At 37.1% G+C, this 19,901-nt stretch overlaps 1 protein-coding gene across 1 annotated transcript in view; it reads left to right on the plus strand.

Moving 5' to 3' along the window:
• Reph (Regulator of eph expression) overlaps nucleotides 1-19,901 on the plus strand; it is a 63,504-nt gene that overhangs the window by 28,804 nt on the left and 14,799 nt on the right. The window contains exon 4 of the mRNA XM_076118300.1: nucleotides 18,213-18,319. Coding sequence (XP_075974415.1) covers nucleotides 18,213-18,319 — 107 coding nt within the window. The remainder of the gene's footprint in view (nucleotides 1-18,212; nucleotides 18,320-19,901) is intronic.

Consider the following 19,901-nt stretch of genomic DNA (forward strand, 5'->3'; position numbering starts at 1 on the left):
TATTCAGCAGCCCTGTTTGGTTATTTATATAAAGCACCGTCACGTCAGTATTTATGATTGTTTTCGAGTGGCGCGTAGGTATATTACTGACAGATAGAACAGAACGATTTGGCCGAGAGCTCCGGTGCACCGTGCCACTGCCACCATCGCTATGTCATTATCTTGATCGACGCTATTAGGGAAGTTTCTATCAATACCAAGACACGAATTAAGCGAACGTTTGACGAAATTTACTATTATTATAGTTAGTTAAGTGTGTTGAAAAGTATGCAAAGAAATATCTCTATTTAGCTATTGATATCTTTGAGAGTACAATTTAAATGTCTTAATTTGACCAGTGAGGTGTTCAGAAGTCATATGCAAACTGGCAATATGGTGTGCATGTTGATTTAGAACACTTAAAATGCGAACTCATATTAATCCAAGATTTTAAGAGTGGCTTTACTACTGTTCAATATTAGCTAGTTTTGTAATAGTTCAAGAAAAGTATGTTGATCACTAGTTCCTTCTGCATAGGTAATGATCAAAACTTACGCCACCCGGAAGCAGTGGAACAGCTATCAATAGCAGTTAGTACATCGTGTGTCTAATAGTTGTGATGCCAAGCGTCAATTAGCGGCACACAAACCTACATACAATTATGTAGATCTAGAGGAAAATGGCGCTGCCGCCGTGCCGGTGATGCAACCTTATACTATACCCACTAGTATACCTATTACCGATGTACCTAGTTGTACCGATGTAGCGTGAACAGCGAGATATCCTGTTCGTCTTTTTATAGAACTGCTATAAATGTACCGTTTTAATTTGCTGATAAAAAATATTGCGTGAAATAGGAAATATTTTTCAATCTTCTGATGTAGTAGTTATGATGCAAGGGTTCTAAAGATAGGTTAATTAAAATACAGCCTACTGCAATAATTGCAATATCTATGTGCTTTAATTGATATGTGTGTAGATATTACGATTGATATCCTTATCCGTTACTAGTTTATATAAAGTAAAAAAGGTAAATTTGCATACCACCCACACTCTAGTACAAAATAGCAGCAACACAACACGAGCATAATCTCATTTCCACGTCGGGAGCTAGGATGGACGTTAATACGCAGCTGAGCTGGCTACCTGTTGTCAGATCCAATACCTCAGGCGAGCTTAGCCGCCTTGCCGAGGGGAGGCCGGTTGAGCCGACCCCTCTGTAAGCCGGGATATGCACTCGTTAAACAATGCAGGAAATGGACATTACATTAGCTCCTGTCGGTCTCCATCACATTTCAATCGGACTGGTGTCAGATACGATTTGTGCGAACGCGTGTGTGATTTAAGAGGGTTATACAGTAAGCCTGTTGCGTAATGTTTGTATTTTTCAAATGATGGGGTTTTTCTTTTTTCGTGAACTATCTTTAGACATCGATTTTATGAATACTAGCGAGAGTGGCATACGGTAGGACTAGGTTCTTAAATATGAGTTCAATTATTTGTTTAATTACTTACTAAGTAGTCGTCCTACACTTTACCTAATAAATAATACTATGTAATACTCAACTTTATTGCCATTAAAAAGAATATAACGAAAATACGGCACGGCCATGACGTTCAATTCAATCAAATAATACGTAGATGATTTAGTTACAATATCCAAACTACGCAAAATTGATGGTATAATTCACGTATGATATAGCGTCAATTGAATATTTACATTGAACATCAAACAACAGATGGTTCCCAACATTGTTATTATCAGTTTGAACAGCCGCAACAACAACTAAAATACACAACACTGTCGGAATCAGCCAAACTTTAGAAAGGTCTAGAATTCGAGTAAGTGCTCACGTACAATCACCACCAAAGTGCATTTAAAATATGTTTAAAATACCCTCCCTAATACCTAAGGTATTTATCCTTATAATTCCTTTGTTTGGGAGGAGATCCTTGCCCAGCAGTGTGACAGTAATTGGTTAAACAAAAAAATACTATGTAAACCGTAGCATACAAGTATTTGATAAGAACAGCCGAAAGAGTTTAGTTTGATAAACTTGGGTGTTCAAAAAATGATTAATAGTGTGTAGTATTGGCACTCCTGTTCAAAATGAACTGAAACAGTTACAGTTTAGTAGTGTACGATTTTGAAATTGAAAGTGGTGTTATAGTATTTTGGTGGTGATGGTACGTGTGCGCGATGTGGTACAATTTGGCAGTGGTCGCAGGAAGCCGCGTCGACAGTGTTGCGCCGGCCGGCGGCGGCCATTCATTCGCAAATATCGCGAGCCACGGTGCAACACGTGCCACTATCATGATATTACTGCCATTTGTTGCCCCATCTCTCTATATTATTTCATTTTGTCTTATATAACAGATACCAAACAGGTATTTCTTCTCAAATATACGAGTTTTTGTCAATAGTTAGATGAATAGAATGGAATGTTAAACTCTACGCACTCCTATGTCACGAACTAACGATTAAAATTTACTTAATTTGCATTGATTATAATCACCATTTCTTTTTAAACTCTTTTTTTTATTATAAATGCCTTCTATGGGCCCAGTCCAGATGTAGATTCCAATGTCTTAACTCAATGGCTGTAGGTGAGAATTCAATTATGTGAATTCCTCAAGCCATTACCAGTATAACATCCAAATAGCGTGTAGTGCAGTAGACAAGACCTTCGCCAGTCACAGTTGACATCAATTGGATTTAGATCGTTGATTCATCTGTCTCCTGCACCATACGCGCTCCAATTGTATGAATTGTATGTTATGCACGTGTATGTATGTATGTATGATGGTCGTCTGCGTTACGACAGTTCTCAGAATTGTTTCATGAAGACATCTTGGCTGATTCACGATGCTATTCGTGCTATTTGATAATAAATGATTAGTGTAACAAGTGGATATGTTCCATTCTTCACTATTGTTCTATTATTATTTAAATGACGTTTCCTGTACAGACGTGGATGACTTGATATATTCATTTGTTATGAGAGGGATATGGTTCCTGATTTACAGTTCAAGAAAACCTTTAGTTCAGATCCTAAGAGGTAGAATAGTTGTGGTGGAGTTATTTGGGGTCCAGGGGATAAGTCTGCACTTATATTGAGTATGATCCAAGAATCGAAGACTGTTTGCTTCAAATTGTACAAAACTCAACAACAGTCTATTCTAGTTTCTCAATACTCTGCTAATTGTTTGCGGTGTAATGTCTTATTAAGTCCATCAGTTGTTTGATGTTCGTGATCGTATCGACAGTTTCCAGAACACATGTGTTTGCTCATTGTAGTGCAGAGTGTGCACAGTATGCAGACATCACATTCCGGTGTAATCGTTCGTGTAATGTACACTTAGGCGTGCGGTTGCGCCGGCGGCTTGCGGTCGCCGCCTCGCGCAAGTGTGTGAGCAAACGCGACAATGAACATCGTTATAGGATTACTATCTTGATGAGATTGTGGCTGGTGTTCTACACCTCTACTCATTATAGGGAACCATTGCAAAACTGCTGCTCTGTTTGTTATTGGGTGAATTCATATTCAGCCAGCATCATTTTGTAGTTAATTCCACTGTGATCTCTCTTTCGCTTCCATTCACATCATTAGCAGCTGTGGTTACAGCGGATGATGTCAGATGCAAAGAAAAAATTGATATGTTCTGTCAAACAGGCTTGAAATTTTGAACTCTACATTTGGACAAGTACATGTCTAATTAAGAAATCTTCAATGGATTTCGTCGACATAAAAAATGTTAGCAACAGCCGGTTTAAATCGCCTGACAGGAGGTTAAGGCCAAGGCCGTAAAAAAATGTTCATTTCTAATCAATCAGTTTTATCTTTGTTTTTATCCACCGCTGGAGACCTCTCCCAAGCGCGACGGAAAAAACTCACGTTACAAGAGCTAAGTCGAGGTGTCAGCAAAAAACTCGATGAAATTAGTTGTCGTAGAATGGAAGTAACGTGGAGCCGCTTTTAGGTGCGGCTAAAATTAAAACCGTCAGAAAGTTATGTGTTAGACGAGGGAACTGACTTGTGACGATGTAAATATTTGTCTTAGCATGAAAAAATCTTCACGTTCGACGCGGAATAAAAATTGCGCTACATTTCTCTTGAATATAAAACAGAACTACTCTATTTTCCATTCAGTTTTCCGCAGAGATGCTTCAATGGAGCTAGAAATATTTTTCTAGACAAGAAACTTATTTAAATAAGAAAGAATGGAAAAACAAATAGCGGAGCTATCGTATTGTAGATTTATTCAGTGTCTGTGTTGTAGCAAGTACTAGCAACTCGTTTAGAGCTGCACAAATGTTTCACTTGTTTCATTAAGCAGATACACGTTCAGTTTCCGCTCGGCACTATTCAGGTGCAACTACGTTATTGATAGAGCATACATTCTTACAGCAGAGCCCAACTCGCGCGAAACTGGGTTATGTGTAACGCTTCAAACTAGCTGAATATTTGTTCAACAATCTTAAATACGGTTTGTGTATAAATAACAGAATTGGGTGTTTTAAAGTTCGTAAAGAAATGTTTATCTGAGCGTGACGGGCGGCCATGTTGCGCGCGCGCCGAATTGCAGATTACATCACTGCGCAAAAAAATCGCGTGCGCGTGCAGTGCGCCGAGGAGCGCGCACGGTGCGAGGGGGGCGCGAGGGGGAGGGAAGGAGGTGCGGTGGGGTGTGGAGAGGAGGTGCGGTACGCTTTAACGACCTTGGCCTTGCTCGGGCCGCGGCCAAGGTGAGCGTTCAACTTTATACCGTAATTATACATGCGCCCACCAGTCTGCCGGCACACACACTTATTATACGTGCTACATAACCGCATGATGCCGCGATGCTCACTCACATCATCGTGGTGCACGCACCATATCTGACCACCTCGCTGCGCCCACTGCGACACCACCGTCCATTGCGTACGCTCCTTTACGGTATCGATCCAATTTGCCGGTAAAACTGCAGTGTACGCTACACGGTTGTGATGGTACCCGGCTAGTGTCGGCGGTGTTGGCACTTGACGCGCTCTCGTCAAGTGGGTGCGCAAACAACAAGGTTCGACACGTCGCGCCACATTACTTGGACACACATCCGACTGGTTCTATAACGAACCTTAGTTAGGACAAGTTGCCTTTTATACAACTCACTTGTTTGAACTTCTGTCCATTGAACAGTTTTGAAAGAACAACTCACTACTCAAATATCGTTCGTGACTCGTGAGAGATTACTTATGTGATAATTGGAAAATTTGTTGTTGTATTCACACTTAGCTGTGCTTATATGGATCTCTATTCTTAGCTTTTATTAGAGCTGATTCCTTTATGTACTATGTATTTGTACATATGTATTATTTGAACTCGTATCGAGAACCTACTCGAGTTCTTTGATGGTGTCAAATAGCATTTTTGTCTAACATTGGATGTCTTTATTCGGTGATTTGTGTGCCGAGTGTTTGTTCTTGATAACTCTTAACGAGTCTTTCTTAAAATTATTCTATAGATACTATCATTGTATAATTATCTAACACTGTTTCCTGTTTTCATCTCAGTGCTCTTAGTCGCCGTTACTTCGTGCTTCGTATTCCTCTCCCACGAATACTATCGAACGTGAACACGAACACCAACGTGCTTATCAAAACCAGTGACTAAACACTGTTATCTTATCAACATATTGACTAAAAATAAACGAGCACAAGTGCATTTTACGTGAACCAAATAATATGAACGATAATGAATTCAAATGATAACGATGATGGAAAGGTAAATTTAGAAACAGACAATTTTATCGAAGTGTAATCGAATAAGTATGTAATATGACAGTGGTTCTATATCCTCGTTGGTTGGCGTTTGTCCAACGTTGGGCATTGGGCGCTTGGCCACAACTCCATTGAATACCAAGTCGTGGAATGTTTTAGATACAGTGTATCAACGCGTGAGGAATCACGACCCGCTGATTTATGTAGTGATACACTGTTTACTGAGATATACACGCCGATACGAATTATTCACAGACGAAAGGAAAATGTTAAACACTTGATAACAGATATACCTTCCTTAGATTAGATAATTTCTCTTAACAGTGATGATAATAAACAATTTGCTTCGTTAAACGATACCTTATCCGAACGGCATGCTCTTAATCATAGTATATCGCATAGTAAATCTTACGAGCTAAGCCTGGAGATTTTATAATCTTACGATCTTTTATTGTAGATGTTAAGTTCGGATAAGATTTGCGACCTCTAATAAATTAACGTTGCTTACTACTAGTGCTATTGCTATTTTGGTAGATTGAATATTTCATTCAATTAGGTATTCGTATAAAAATCACGTACAGACAAATTTTATGTAACTATGCCAAATCTATTAATAATCACATCAAAATTAAGACAGTCATAAAACTTGGCATATCAACCTACATTTAAATAGGCACCTGTAAATCAAAGCATTATCACACTGACCACAATGTTTCAACCACAATGTGATAGCACTAGCACATCGTCTACGTAACTGTGGTGAGATTCAGCTCACGTCCGGACCATTGTGGTGGCACATACCACCACACATTAACATACAGCATGTATGGACAAACTGACAACACGTACAATACTTTACGATGTATTTATCCATGTCATTATCGCACTGTTACATTGTGAAGCATTACTATTCGTTGGTTAAACGTGGACAACATCGCAATTTTCTATAATGGAGGAACCTAGCCAAAATAGACTCGCTGAATTACTTATTGTGTTACAGATGCCTAGAATTTAAATATTAAATAGATAAAGGACTGAGTGTGGAATTATTTAGTTCTGGATCTAGGCTTCTAAGACCTTTTTGTTTAAGAATAAGGAAGAGCGAATTACTTTGATGACCTGTTTATTTTGTGTTTTGAACGATGTTATTTCTTTAGTGTCCAAATAATTAGTTCCTTGTTTTTATCTCTGTGCTCTCTCTGTGTTTGTATAAACATTTACGACTAGTATTCTGTAGGTACTAAAATTCCTTTAGTATTCCGTAGACAAATAACATAATTAAAATTCCATATAAATAAATAAAGCTTATTTAATCTCCGTGACCTTTCATTTACATTTCTAATGGTCGTCGTAATGATTCGCGCGATGATTAATATCCACCATTTTGCCTCGCTAATAGCCGCCGGCCATTGTTGCCTATATTGTTTTTATTTTGCACCTTGAACTTGACCGCGAGCAGCTCTCTCAACAGTTTGTTATTTCATATAAATAATTGACTATACTGTTATTATATCTTTGGAAATAAACATGGGAAATTGGCGACATGGCATTGCGTTTGACAGGTTTACAGTCGTATAAAGGAATGATATACGTAGCTGTTATGATATTTTAATAAAACGGGATAATAAATGTTCTAGCGCCGAAAATAGTCTGCGTTTCCCGTATCGTGTGCTTACACATTTTACACCTTGGTTTATTCTTACTCACATTAATTGATAGGTAATGTTGGCGAGTGATGCAGGAACTTGGATCAACCAGACGAGGCCTGCCCAAACCTTGCATTGATTACACAGTAGTTTAGACATCACTTTGTCAATGTCTAGGCAATCAACATCCACACAATTAATTGTTTTTCAAACGAACTGTTTCGCCATTATTATAAATTGATTGATTACGATGACAAGGAATAAATCAATCTGAAAAATTATTCCTCGATTAATTATTGTAATTACAGTCGCCATTGTTTCGATTGAAATCTAAAAACAGCATTAATTGCACGTTTGTGTACAAAGCAATGTTTATTAACATGACGGGCTCGGTACTGCGCTAAGCTAATGCTAGACTAACAATAAATTGTGGTTAGCTCGCTTATAGTCACGCTCGCACACTGCTCGCATAGATGGTAAACTTGCGGCAAAAATACTTTTGCATGATTTCACAAGGAGACTCTGACTAAAGTAATAACACATTTATGGTGTTCTTTCATTATTTTAAGGCTCCAAATTCAGTCATTAGTCACCCGTGTAATCTTAAAGAAATGTCCAAGATGACAACTTATATGATTGTTGGCGATACCAAGAATTATTTTCATACTGTTTTATACACTGATTTTCGAGCAGCTTTGATGCATTAACAATGGAGAAGTCTACTAAACCCAGCCTCCAGTCGGCTCTTGCACCTCTGTATTAGATGTAGAGTCTGTGTAGTGTACGTGCGGTTGCATGCGCACGCGCATGAGTTGCTGCTGACGTGCGGGACTCGATCAACGCACCGTGCATTTGCAAACATGTGGCCAATATTCATGATCTTTTAGGATAATATGCACATTGAGATGGGTTACTTTTAATTTGTAAAAACTACTTAAATTACTGATCCATAACGATACGGTACAGTAGTATAACTATTCAGTTTCAGTCAATTTTACAATCTTTTTAAACATATCCTGGTCTTTAGCTTCACATAAGTTTATAAACAGCGTTGCTATAATCAGACTTCCGCAGTCCACCGAAATACTCTAATTTCATACTAATGATACCAGAAATATCGACGGCGATGTAAATCTCAGTATGTAGGCAACAATTTAAGCGATTTCCATCGTCCGTAGAAATGGCACTTTCGTACAGTAGGTATTTATCGTGGCCGGTGTCGGCACGTGACCGGTAACAAGGCTGAACTAACTGTTTCGCTTGACATTGACCACCAGCTCTCGGTTCAAGATCAACACTCACTTTTTGCTAGCCTAGCTTTATTTTACTCTAGCTTTATAAATAGACCAAAAGCTGCCTGTTTTTTGCACCTGTGCCAGAAATAAAGTAGACCGTCAAGATTTGCATAGAAGCAGACCTACATTAATCCACTCGCTATTTTCGAAATAATGTGAACACAAATGAATCTCAATTTATTATTTTGCTACTGTAATAAGGAAATATTTTTATGTCAGGAAACATAATTATATTTAATTTAAGTATTTATTTTGTCATCCTGTTTTATATTAAACAATTCCTTGCGTACTGACTATGTATCCTTGGAATTTGTAAAACAAGATTCTGTACTCGTGTCGAATGTTCCGCTGTCGTGTAACGCGTAGGTGTTCTAGAAAGAGAAGGCTTAAGGCAATCAGATGTAATTCAAGGCTAATATTATCATAATAATATTACTTGTTAACATCTAAATTCAATGCCACATCTGAACCCAGTTCTAAACAATCATTACGTAATGTACACTGTCTTCTTTATAACCTGTACGGATTGTGCAAAAACACGTTTGGTGAATATATTGTAAGGTTGGACAATAAACCAATCAATGTGATGTCCGCGTGTAAGGTACGTGTGTGCGCGGAATGCGAGATGCGGACAAAGTGGCGGGCTGTATGACTGTGCGAGCAGATAAACAAAGTCCCAGGACTCGCAGACGTATGGACACACGACAATACTGTGACGTTTCGTGACTTGCCCCGAGTCGGCCGCGTCTATGGTGGACTTAGGGCTGCCGGAAAATACTGCTTAGTTTTCTCAAAAAGACTGACATCATTCATGATCTTTGTTCCCAAAGAAAATGTACTGTGTGAACAGGAAAATTGATTCAAACCAGCTTCTTTCTTTAAGAATAATTGGTACTGTAACGTTACATTTTTGTTACATTACAATCTAGACTAGTCAAACACATTTATTTTAAGCTCTGTGTTGGGATAATACTCTAGCACTAAGTGCTAAAACCAAACCCATTTGTACGTTACTAATTGCAACAACATAAGCAATTTTCCAGTCCACATCCATGTACGAGTATAATCAGGCTTTTAGCAGTAGAGCACTAGTTTTATTTTTGTTTTAGCAGCCCTAAGCGCATTGAAAGCGTACCGCGATAAGTTTGCCTCCGCCCGTCTCCATTTTGAACTGTAAGGAGCGAACATTTGGCGCGGTGATGGATGCAGGGCCGGCGCGGGCCCCGTGCGTCGGGCCCTTTCAATTATTCACGGTGTATACGTATTGTGTATGTTGCCCTCACATGTCAAGTACTGGAACTACACTTTGTATGCTCCACTGACGGACGTTGACTTCAGACGTGGCTTTCAGACATGTTCACATTATCATTTTCTGCATATTTCTATAGTTATTTTACCGCTATTGTTCGCCTTTTTGATACGTGTGGAAAGGTTTTGTAAGGTACAAAGAGAGCCGCAGAAGAAATTGCCATCTTATGTGCAGAGCTTTCTAAATTTTGACAATGAAAGAACATCTGCTAATTTTGAATCAAAATGTATACAATAATGTGTCAAGTGAAGTCATTATTGTCCGGAAATATGACCTCTATTGAAAAATAAGGCTTTAGCTAAGTTTATGATGCTAATAATTAACTAGAAATCACCAAAAATGTCTCTATACTATACCTCAACCTCAGACCTAACCCTCTCATTCTAAAAGAAAAAAGACTTGCAAAACTGGCGCCAGCCTGGAGGGGTAAAACCTTTTTTCCTTGTTCTCATTAGACAGTCAGTACCAAAACAACCCTTGCCCTGTCACCCCTCCCCCGGCTCGTCTAAATTAGAGTGTGATTCCGGCGTCTATTTTAATTTGTTCCACTGCGCTGGAAATGGTGGTCTGTAACGATTTTTATCGTTATTTATAACCGGCCCGTCGGCAACTGCATGTTTCTAACCATTCCTCCCTGTTATTGGACATTTGCTATTTATATTCTGTATTGTCCGGTTGCTGTGGCGAGGTCCGACGCTTTACCAGCATGAGGCTTAAATAGACCTACTTAAGTGTTTGTTTAGTGTTTATAAATGCACAATGCTCGAATTTCCAGATGAGTTTCTATGAGATTACATAAGGCTGAATTGATAGATGTAAAGCTAAGCTCGACTACCTCCGTGGTGCACGTTTTTAGGTTGCCACGCCACTACCATTTTGTCGGGAGGTTGAGGGTTCGATTCCCACACGGATCAATTGTTTGTGCGATTAACAAATAATTGTTTCGGGTCTGGTTGTACTTTGTATCCGTAGTTTGTATGTTTTTAAAACTTCCCGCGACACGAGCAATTCTTAGTGAGGGAGTGGTCTCTACAAACAAAAATAAGCAGATGATGATGATTTCTAATCTAAGCAGATTAAGTATGCCCTACCTTAATATGTTTCCATCGTAAATGTGAGCAGTGATTACATTTGAACGCTCCACGTTACCTTAACATTTACTTAAAATAACAACACCTATTGACATTTACTAGCTCCTCCAACAATCATTTGTACCTATTTATTATTCCACTACTCACTTGCTTAGTCTAGTGCTTTAACACTCCTGATTAGTTATCGCGAAACCTTAAATGATATTCTTGTTGGGTAAACATAATCAGAACGAGATTCATGGTAAGTCTAGATCTCATCTAAAAGGAGAACAATTTGTTTTCATATACTATGCTTTACTAATTATTCCTAATTAACCGTACCAGGTGGCTTCCTCTAGTCTCTGTCCTCCCCTATGAGAAAAAGGCGTGATTTTTTATGTACGTTTGTATGTACTACGGTTTGTTTTATACGAATTCAACAATAAATAATAATTGAAGAAGATCATGTCAAACAGCATGACAAATTATTTATTACGTAATTCAATTTCCATTCCTAAGTCAGGAGGCTCGCAAGACTTACACAAGTGCGTTCGTGCTTTAACATCAAGTCAAACCCCTAAATAAAAAGTTTGTGATGTTATCAATAACCTGCTATTCTAATATTTGAAAGCGTGTATCGGCACTCGACTAGTTAGCTGTTTGTTTACCGCCCGGACCGGTTTGGCCACAATTAGGCGATAATACCGACCCCATATTACGGACTATGGACGTGACTTTACTGTCTTCACAGTACTTGTACTACTACTTAACTGTCGTATTGACTGACAATTTGTTATTTCACTGCTTCTGTGGTCCGAAACTGTAGTACATGTGAGTGCGGATCATGAAGTTTAGTTTTCTGGAAAAGCCACTGTTATTGGGATTTCAATCTATCCTTGCTCTTGGAATATTCTTAAAACCACACAAAAAGACTCTTTCTCATTATTACCATGGGACTGCCATTACAAAAAACGTTGAAGACTGCATTTTATTCCCCTTAATCTACATTAAAAACTCCAATTTTCTATGTTATTGTACATTTGTACAAGAAACTTGTAGCTGTCAGATAAAGAACTTATTCTGGGATTTTCGTAATGTGTTTTGAATCAACTTATCACTGATTGTGATATGGATTACGACTGGAAAATTACTATACATAGAAGAAGATTACAGATTGTTTTGAATGAAACGTTTCGTACTATTTAAAATGCGGTGATTACACTAGTAGGGAAAAATACGGTAGCTGATATCGGGGCACAGATAGCTAGACTTATAATATTAATAGTTGGAGTACTGAACAATCGCAGTCATAAAAGAAAATAATCATCATCAAAATATTAGAAACAACAATAGAGATAGAACTAGATTGAAGTGGAGGCTCGAGTTGATCGAAACTAAGCGTGTTTTCGACCAGTCCGACCGGTTGCCAATAAGGCTAACAGCTAACACCACTATTGTTGCCACTCCGAGTCCGCACACAACCACACACCACCACAAAAACACACAAACACACAAACACACGACCACACTACACACCAATAATATTATGATTTCGACCATGTTTTGATTTTATCTCACTGCTGTGGAAACATTCTTGTTTTGATAGTTTTTTTGGAAGAAAATGGCGGATAGTGTTTTTGTTTTGGCATATTTTATGTGGAATTATTTCATGAACACATTTGGTAACGTAAACTAGTAAAGTTTTTATCAAATTATACGATCGATTCTTCCAACAAAATATCAGTTTCTATTGCTTGTTTTTTTATAGTTATATTTTTAAGAGTCCAGATCAGCTGATATTATATGATTAGAGCTAAAGTCTTGCCGGACAGCTTTCCCGATCAATTTCACTGCATTATTATAATTGAACATCACCGATCTATCGTTATTATGTTTATCTAGTCACGGACTATTATTTAATATAATTTGTAATTGTTATCAGAACTATCTAAATTATCAACACGAATAGACCAGCACCTGTATAATCACTGTTTATTGATGACCTACTGAGATACAGACTTATCAGCGAGTCCTGTTGCTATCGATAGCATATTATTATCAAATAGAAACGCGAAGAAAACAACTGGTCAGTGCCTCTTTCTATAATCTTTCATTTAGCTTCTTTTGATTTCAGGTTTTCTTTTTTTACCGGTTTTATTTACTCGTTGGTTGACTACCCCTGCGACGAGCTTATTTCAGATACTTGTTTCAGAGTAGCAATCTGTTCCTCAACTAATACACTTAACTTCATCGTTAAGTAGTAAAAAATGTCTTTATACCATCCTATTTGAGTTCAATATACTTTCCCCTAAAGCAAACCTGATGCATCTTTATCTATCGCATTTTATTCGTTATTTGTTAGTAAAACTTGAGTAATATCGCATAGCCTAGAGTCACGTCGTAATTGGCTCCCTTCATTCTGATTCTGGAGTTGGTCGTGTAATCGTGGGTACCCGTAAGCTGGGGTCACATCAGCTGTCATGTCGCCCTCCAGAACCCCTGCAGCAATCACGCTACTACAATGCACGGCTGTGTAACACTGGGTTTTATAAAATATAATATACTCCCTGCATTGTAGCGTTCTAAATTTTGACGTTTATATTAGAAATGTTACTTACTGTACTTGTTATTGAAATACATCCCTTGCTTAGATGTTCACTGTTGTAATTTCTATTAATTTTATGAAAGAATAGGGTTAGGCAGAGACCAAAGCTCGACACTAATTGACCTTCGCTTCTTTGGGCTCTGTTTACCGCCAGGGGAATAAGTTGTGATATTATGTACGTATGTTTATAGAAGAATATCCCTAAAAGTCCAACTACCGAATCGCTAGTTATAACCTCAATTCGAAGACATTGTTATACTAGACGTGTAGTATTACCGAATCTCCAGAGAACCTACTGTACGTACAAGCGGAACACAAACACATCCATCTTGAAGTTGAAGCAGGATCAAACAAGCCTTATCGACGTCCGTAGAGCTTTGTGCCTTCCGACACATATTGGGCTTGCATCAACCTTGCACAATGTATTACCTAATATTTGCCACACTCGAGGGAATCGTAGATGTTGTTAATACAACTAACATTTGATTACCACAATATATTGACAGCTTATATTCTTATTGCTAATTGTTATAGAAGAATAGTTACGTAGTCCTTTAAAAATAATTTGCGGAGACCCTAAATTAAAGCTAATTTTTGATCCCGTTTCCCTAATAGGTACCTATATGGCAAGAAATATTTCATTTAAAATTGAGCCATTTTGGTAAACTAGATCATAGGAAAACCTACAACCAATTATGAATTACGACAGAGGATACTAAATACTTTGCATTAGTTAGTCACTCGTGGTTTAGGCATTTAAAATAGTCATAATTGCATCATAAGATGCCTAGTACGTAGACGAACGGGAAAGTCGATTTTGATTATATTGTGACGCACAAGTAAGAATCATCGACACTAGACGTAGCATCCTTACCTATTGAAAATGCGTAACTTACTTGATGACATGTTCTTCACTTTTTTTTTATACGAATATGAGCTCTAACTTTAACGTTACTTTTTTTAGGATCTTGTTTAAGTTTGTTCCTAGATTTGTTTGACTGAGACGTCTATATGCTTACTATAATTTATATGCTTAGCAGATATGAGATACAAAATAATATTCTACATGATAAACTCAGTATAATAATAATGTAGCTTTAAACATGATCGAACAGCGTACAGGGTGAACTCATAGTTCACACCTATCAGCATCGATTAGCGTTCTCCACCGCCGTAATCGAAGTGACAGGTGTGATAACCATAAAGCAGTTACTACGTAAATTAATGCACATTATAATAATGCACAACAAAGCAACAGTTTCTACATCACAGCGCGGCGCCGCGCGGCCTGCGCCCACCGCAAGTTCAAGAACATCCCCCTCCTCTCGCCCCCTTCCCCTCCTCCTAGCCGTCCTGCCCCCCTTCCTGTGTCTGCATCCAGCTTCCGTCCTCTCATGTAATAGGCTATTACGGTACTAACACAGCTTATTCTAAACCCTGATTTGAAAATGATTTATGAGATCCCAGGGATAGCTCTACGTATAGGAAATAAACAAACGGGCAAATGAGATACTATACGTATGAAGATAGATATAAGACACTCAATAACCGATTATGATCTTTAGTTTAGAAAATCATGACTAATCCTGGTAAGAGAGAGGGTAATTGACCATGTCGTTTGTAAGACGCAGTAATTCTCAGAAATTGTACACTAAAGCCTACCTTTTTTGAGCAGTCACATGACTGATTGTTGTGATCGAGTATTGAATACCCGATAATACTAGTTAGGTATGCTTAGTAGCTCACATACACAAGTATTTGTTTTGTACGACATATTCAAGGCCGCAGTTTTGAACAAGTCCGTAGTCCGTGTAAGCCTTACATAATAAGAATATTATGTTTTTATACCCATTGTGGCGAATTTTAACTAAATATTTTGAACTAATACTAGACGCTATTTCGACAATAACAAAAACATAAAACTCGTACAAATATTAAAATATAATTTATGTACATTTAATTTCGCATTGTTTTATCGCCACATCTGCTATTTGTTAACCTGCTGTGTGTTTTGATTGTTGAATAGTAGGCCGCCGTAATAAAAAAACAAATGCTTTTAATTCTGTGTTTAGTTAAGATATTACTTACTATTCATATGGCTTCTTTACCGAGACAAATAGGTAGGTAGGTACTGGTAGGTAATATTGATATTCGTTATCATCAAACCACACTTGATCGGTGTGGTGGACTCGAAGAATAACCCTTTCCTCATTCTGGGATGTGAATCGTGTTGCAGCGGTAATGGGTTGCTTTTTTTATTCAATGTACAATTATTATCACTTATTTGAATACGTTTACCTCATTAGCATTCCACATAAAATTATGATTAAAGAAGGATAAAGATGTTTTATATTTATAAACAATAGGGAAAAATTACCGAACGATTAAACAACAGCTAATAAAACGTAGGATGTGGAATTATGAGTCACATATAAAAATGCTCAAGACATTATGCAGGGCTATACCGACAGGTGTATACTAGTCACGACATGTCCACTCTAGCTCCAGTCTACAAGACTTGCTTGTGAACATAACGGCAATCTACCGGCTCTATATTATACATATTTACTTTATTTACTAGTGCTCTGTCTAATCGCGTATCCTGTAGTACAAATTGCTTGTGAATACTATTCATCATTATTCTGAATCCATGATATGTGGTAATAGTGTGGTTATCAAGATATTTAAGTGATTTTCCCAGTGTCTCAATGTTATGACATTCGGTAGGTCTTTTTTTAATTTTGTCGGTATTTTTCAATGTGTCTGCTTGGGCGGTGAAAGCTGACCAAATACCAACTAGGATTTCCAATTGTTTTAACGAAAACGTCTTCTCTACGATATTTATCGTCTAATTTACGTACCGCAACTTTTGAAATGTGTTATTTTTAATGAAGAAAAGCGACGCGACTCTACAATAAGCAGCTTTTAGCCTCCTACACATATTTTTCAATAAAAGAATAAAAAGTATGACAGCTTACATCTCTCAAACTTGCACTCAGATCTCGATGGAAGCATCTTGAGACATAGCAAAGTATCATCACATTGTTTTTCAAAGTATTCCTATTTGTCCAGTGCTGAGCGTCGAGTGGTAGATTGTTCGTTCACGGCGCCTCGCTGTTTGCGCAGTAATAATGATCAAATATTAGCTCGATTTTAAGCAATCATAATTATTGAAGTTTGTTCGCAGTCTACAAACAGTAACCCTTATCATTTCGTTCCACGCCACTGTCAGGCCCACGCTATTCAGTTAACGACTTCATTTTACCTTTTTAGAAAAAAATCAACGGAAAATTTTACATTAATTTATTGAATATCAAAGTGAACTTGTTGAAGTTTTTGATGTTAACTGTCTATCAATTTGTGTTTTTGTCTGATTTTAGTAATACAGAGGTGAATTATTTTTTCATTGCTTTTGATCTTACCGTAATAAGGGCTCTTTTTAGGTCTCTCTGTTTTAGCTTTTTCACATCTAGTACACCTATGTAATTTATTATTAAAAGAGGGTTTTTAATTAAATATACCTATGTGCATTTCGATAGTTTGTCGCACGTGATCAATGTCATGCAGTTACCGATAACTTGCATTAATTTATGTTGAAATTCATTGGAGTTTTCCGAGAAATTTCGATATTCCTGGTAATTTTGTGTTTTATGTTATCCCCGTGATTCAAAGATAATGATCCCAAATAACTGGAAATAATTCATATTTCCCTATAATAACCAAATATAACATTATTTTAATAACAATCCCCGTATATGGGTCAATTTAGTGATTCATTTTGTAGCAATACATGTTCTGCGTATAGAATTAGCGTTGTTTTATGTACTATTATATAATTGGTCAGGTGACAAACCGCTAATTGTCTCCGACGAGGAAAATTATACCATTGTCGTGTATTATAATGTATAACATTATACCAGGGGATTGTTTGTAGGTTTTTTTTATCATTTGACATGTGATACAGACTGTATAATTATGACAATTTTGTAGCACTTATCATTGTTATATTTTAACGTGCTAGAATTTATAACTATTCCGAAAACCTTTACATACTTTGACGTCAAATACATTGGTATTAAAAAATATTGTAATTTTAGGTTAACCTTTTTTGTAGTCGAACACAAAACTATGATATCTTTTATTTTATGACTAGCCGACCCGCGCAACTTCGCTTGCGTCACATAAGAGAGAATGGGTCAAAATTTTCCCCGTTTTTGTAACATTTTTCGTTGCTACTTCGCTCCTATTTGTCGTAGCGTGATGGAATATAGCCTATAGCCTTCCTCGATAAATGGACTATCTAACACTGAAAGAATTTTTCAAATCGGACCAGTAGTTCCTGAGATTAGCGCGTTCAAACAAACAAACAAACAAACAAACAAACAAACAATCAAACAAACTCTTATTCTTATTATTAGTATAGATTATTTTGGGCAAAAATATTGTAGACTATCTGTGATTAAGTCACGGTCATAATACAACAATCTTTTCTTTGTTACAAATTGTTTGTAATTAAAATCACTAATCAATATTTTTGTATTGTTTCCCAGGTATGGGCGGCGAAGCATGCGCGTGCGCACCCACGCCACCGCGGCTGCTGCCAGACCCCGAGCCCGACCACCTGTACGACCACCACTCCTCGGAGGAGGAACTAGAGGTAACCTCCCGTGGTCAAACGTGGTCACACGTGGTCAACACCACACTTGCATGTTCATCTCATTGTAGATTATACCATTGTGATTTGTAGCACGAATCATAAGTGATATTACATAAAAATATTTACGTTACCGTCACTATAAGTAAATCTTTCGAAACTAATCAATCGGTCGATATTTTTACGTGAAAATTATGAAGTTATTTTCTTCCCCTAGCTTTAATTCTAATATAAAGTATGTATTTAAAACTAGCTGACTCGCGTGGTTCCTTCTGCAAACGTATAAATTAATCTTGGTTCTTCCGTATTTCCTTATCTTATTAAACATTCATAAATATTTTAAAATTTTATCCAGCCAAATCGGTTCAGGTGTTCTCGAGATTCAGTACGACATAAAACCAGCAACTAATTTCGATTTCGTTTGAGTATTAAAATAAACTATTTAGGAGTTAATTTTAGTAAATATTTATTATTTAAATAGCAGAATTTGACAAAGTTTTTCTCTCTCCATCGTTCTCATATCTCGATAACATGACATCACATGATTACACAGTATCTTATGGTTATAACACCATATACTTACGGTCATTACACCCTCGTATTTAATAGAAGTATATAAAGGATGTGTAACGGTTATTAACTATCATATCACTATATAGAGATAGTAGAAGAAGACGTTATAAATATAAAGCTTGGGAATATTAGGTTATAGTTTATCTATTCGGTAAATATATAATAATGTGGTCAGAGCTGATAAGATGATTGTGAATAAATGTGGAAGAAAGCTAAAGAGAAATGTAGAAAAATGCAGTGTATAGAGATATGGAATAAGAATTAAATGTGTGGTGAAAAGAAAAAAGGTTTTGATGTCTTAGAAACGAGGTATGGCTGTAGTAGGTATTCTATATTTCAACTGTTGTCCTTAGCTTCCTCATCCTTCGTGAGGGATAGTACAATTATTTCTTTTTTAGAACATACTTTGTTTTATCTGTTTGTTTAGTAATCAAATTCAAGTTTCTAGCCCGGTCCTACTTTGTACTGATAATTTGTATGTTTGCCAATTCCAGTACATTTCCTTTGGGAAACCTTCTCGCTAATACCAGAGGCATACACGCATTAATAACATTGTAAGTTTATAACCCCGTCCTGCGATAATCTAAGCTTAATGCATTATAATCTAGCCGCAACTACGTAGTAATGGACCCTGGATCTAGGTCTTACGCAGCCTATAATCTAGCCCAGACTAGGTATTTATCTTAATTTCGACCTTTGCTTCATACTGTAGTACCACAAGGTTTCTTGTTGATGCCGTTTTTGTCGCGTAGGAATTGAGTTGAAACTAGAATTAAATTAACATTAATTAAGATGATATAGAAGATGTATTCTTCTTGAAAATATATAGCTAAATTTTCAATAGATTCTGCTCTGATTAACATTTTTTTCTTTAACAAAAATACGCAATTAGGTTGTGAGTTTTTCACTCACCATATGAAGGTGTTGTTATGAGAGTCCACACTTTATCAGGCTATATCCCTCTGATAATAAACACTGTTACTTACACATGGAGTTAATAAGGAAAAAGAAA

The sequence above is a fragment of the Anticarsia gemmatalis genome, chromosome 9 (genome assembly GCF_050436995.1).
Source record: "Anticarsia gemmatalis isolate Benzon Research Colony breed Stoneville strain chromosome 9, ilAntGemm2 primary, whole genome shotgun sequence".
NCBI classification, from domain to species: Eukaryota; Metazoa; Arthropoda; class Insecta; order Lepidoptera; family Erebidae; genus Anticarsia; species Anticarsia gemmatalis.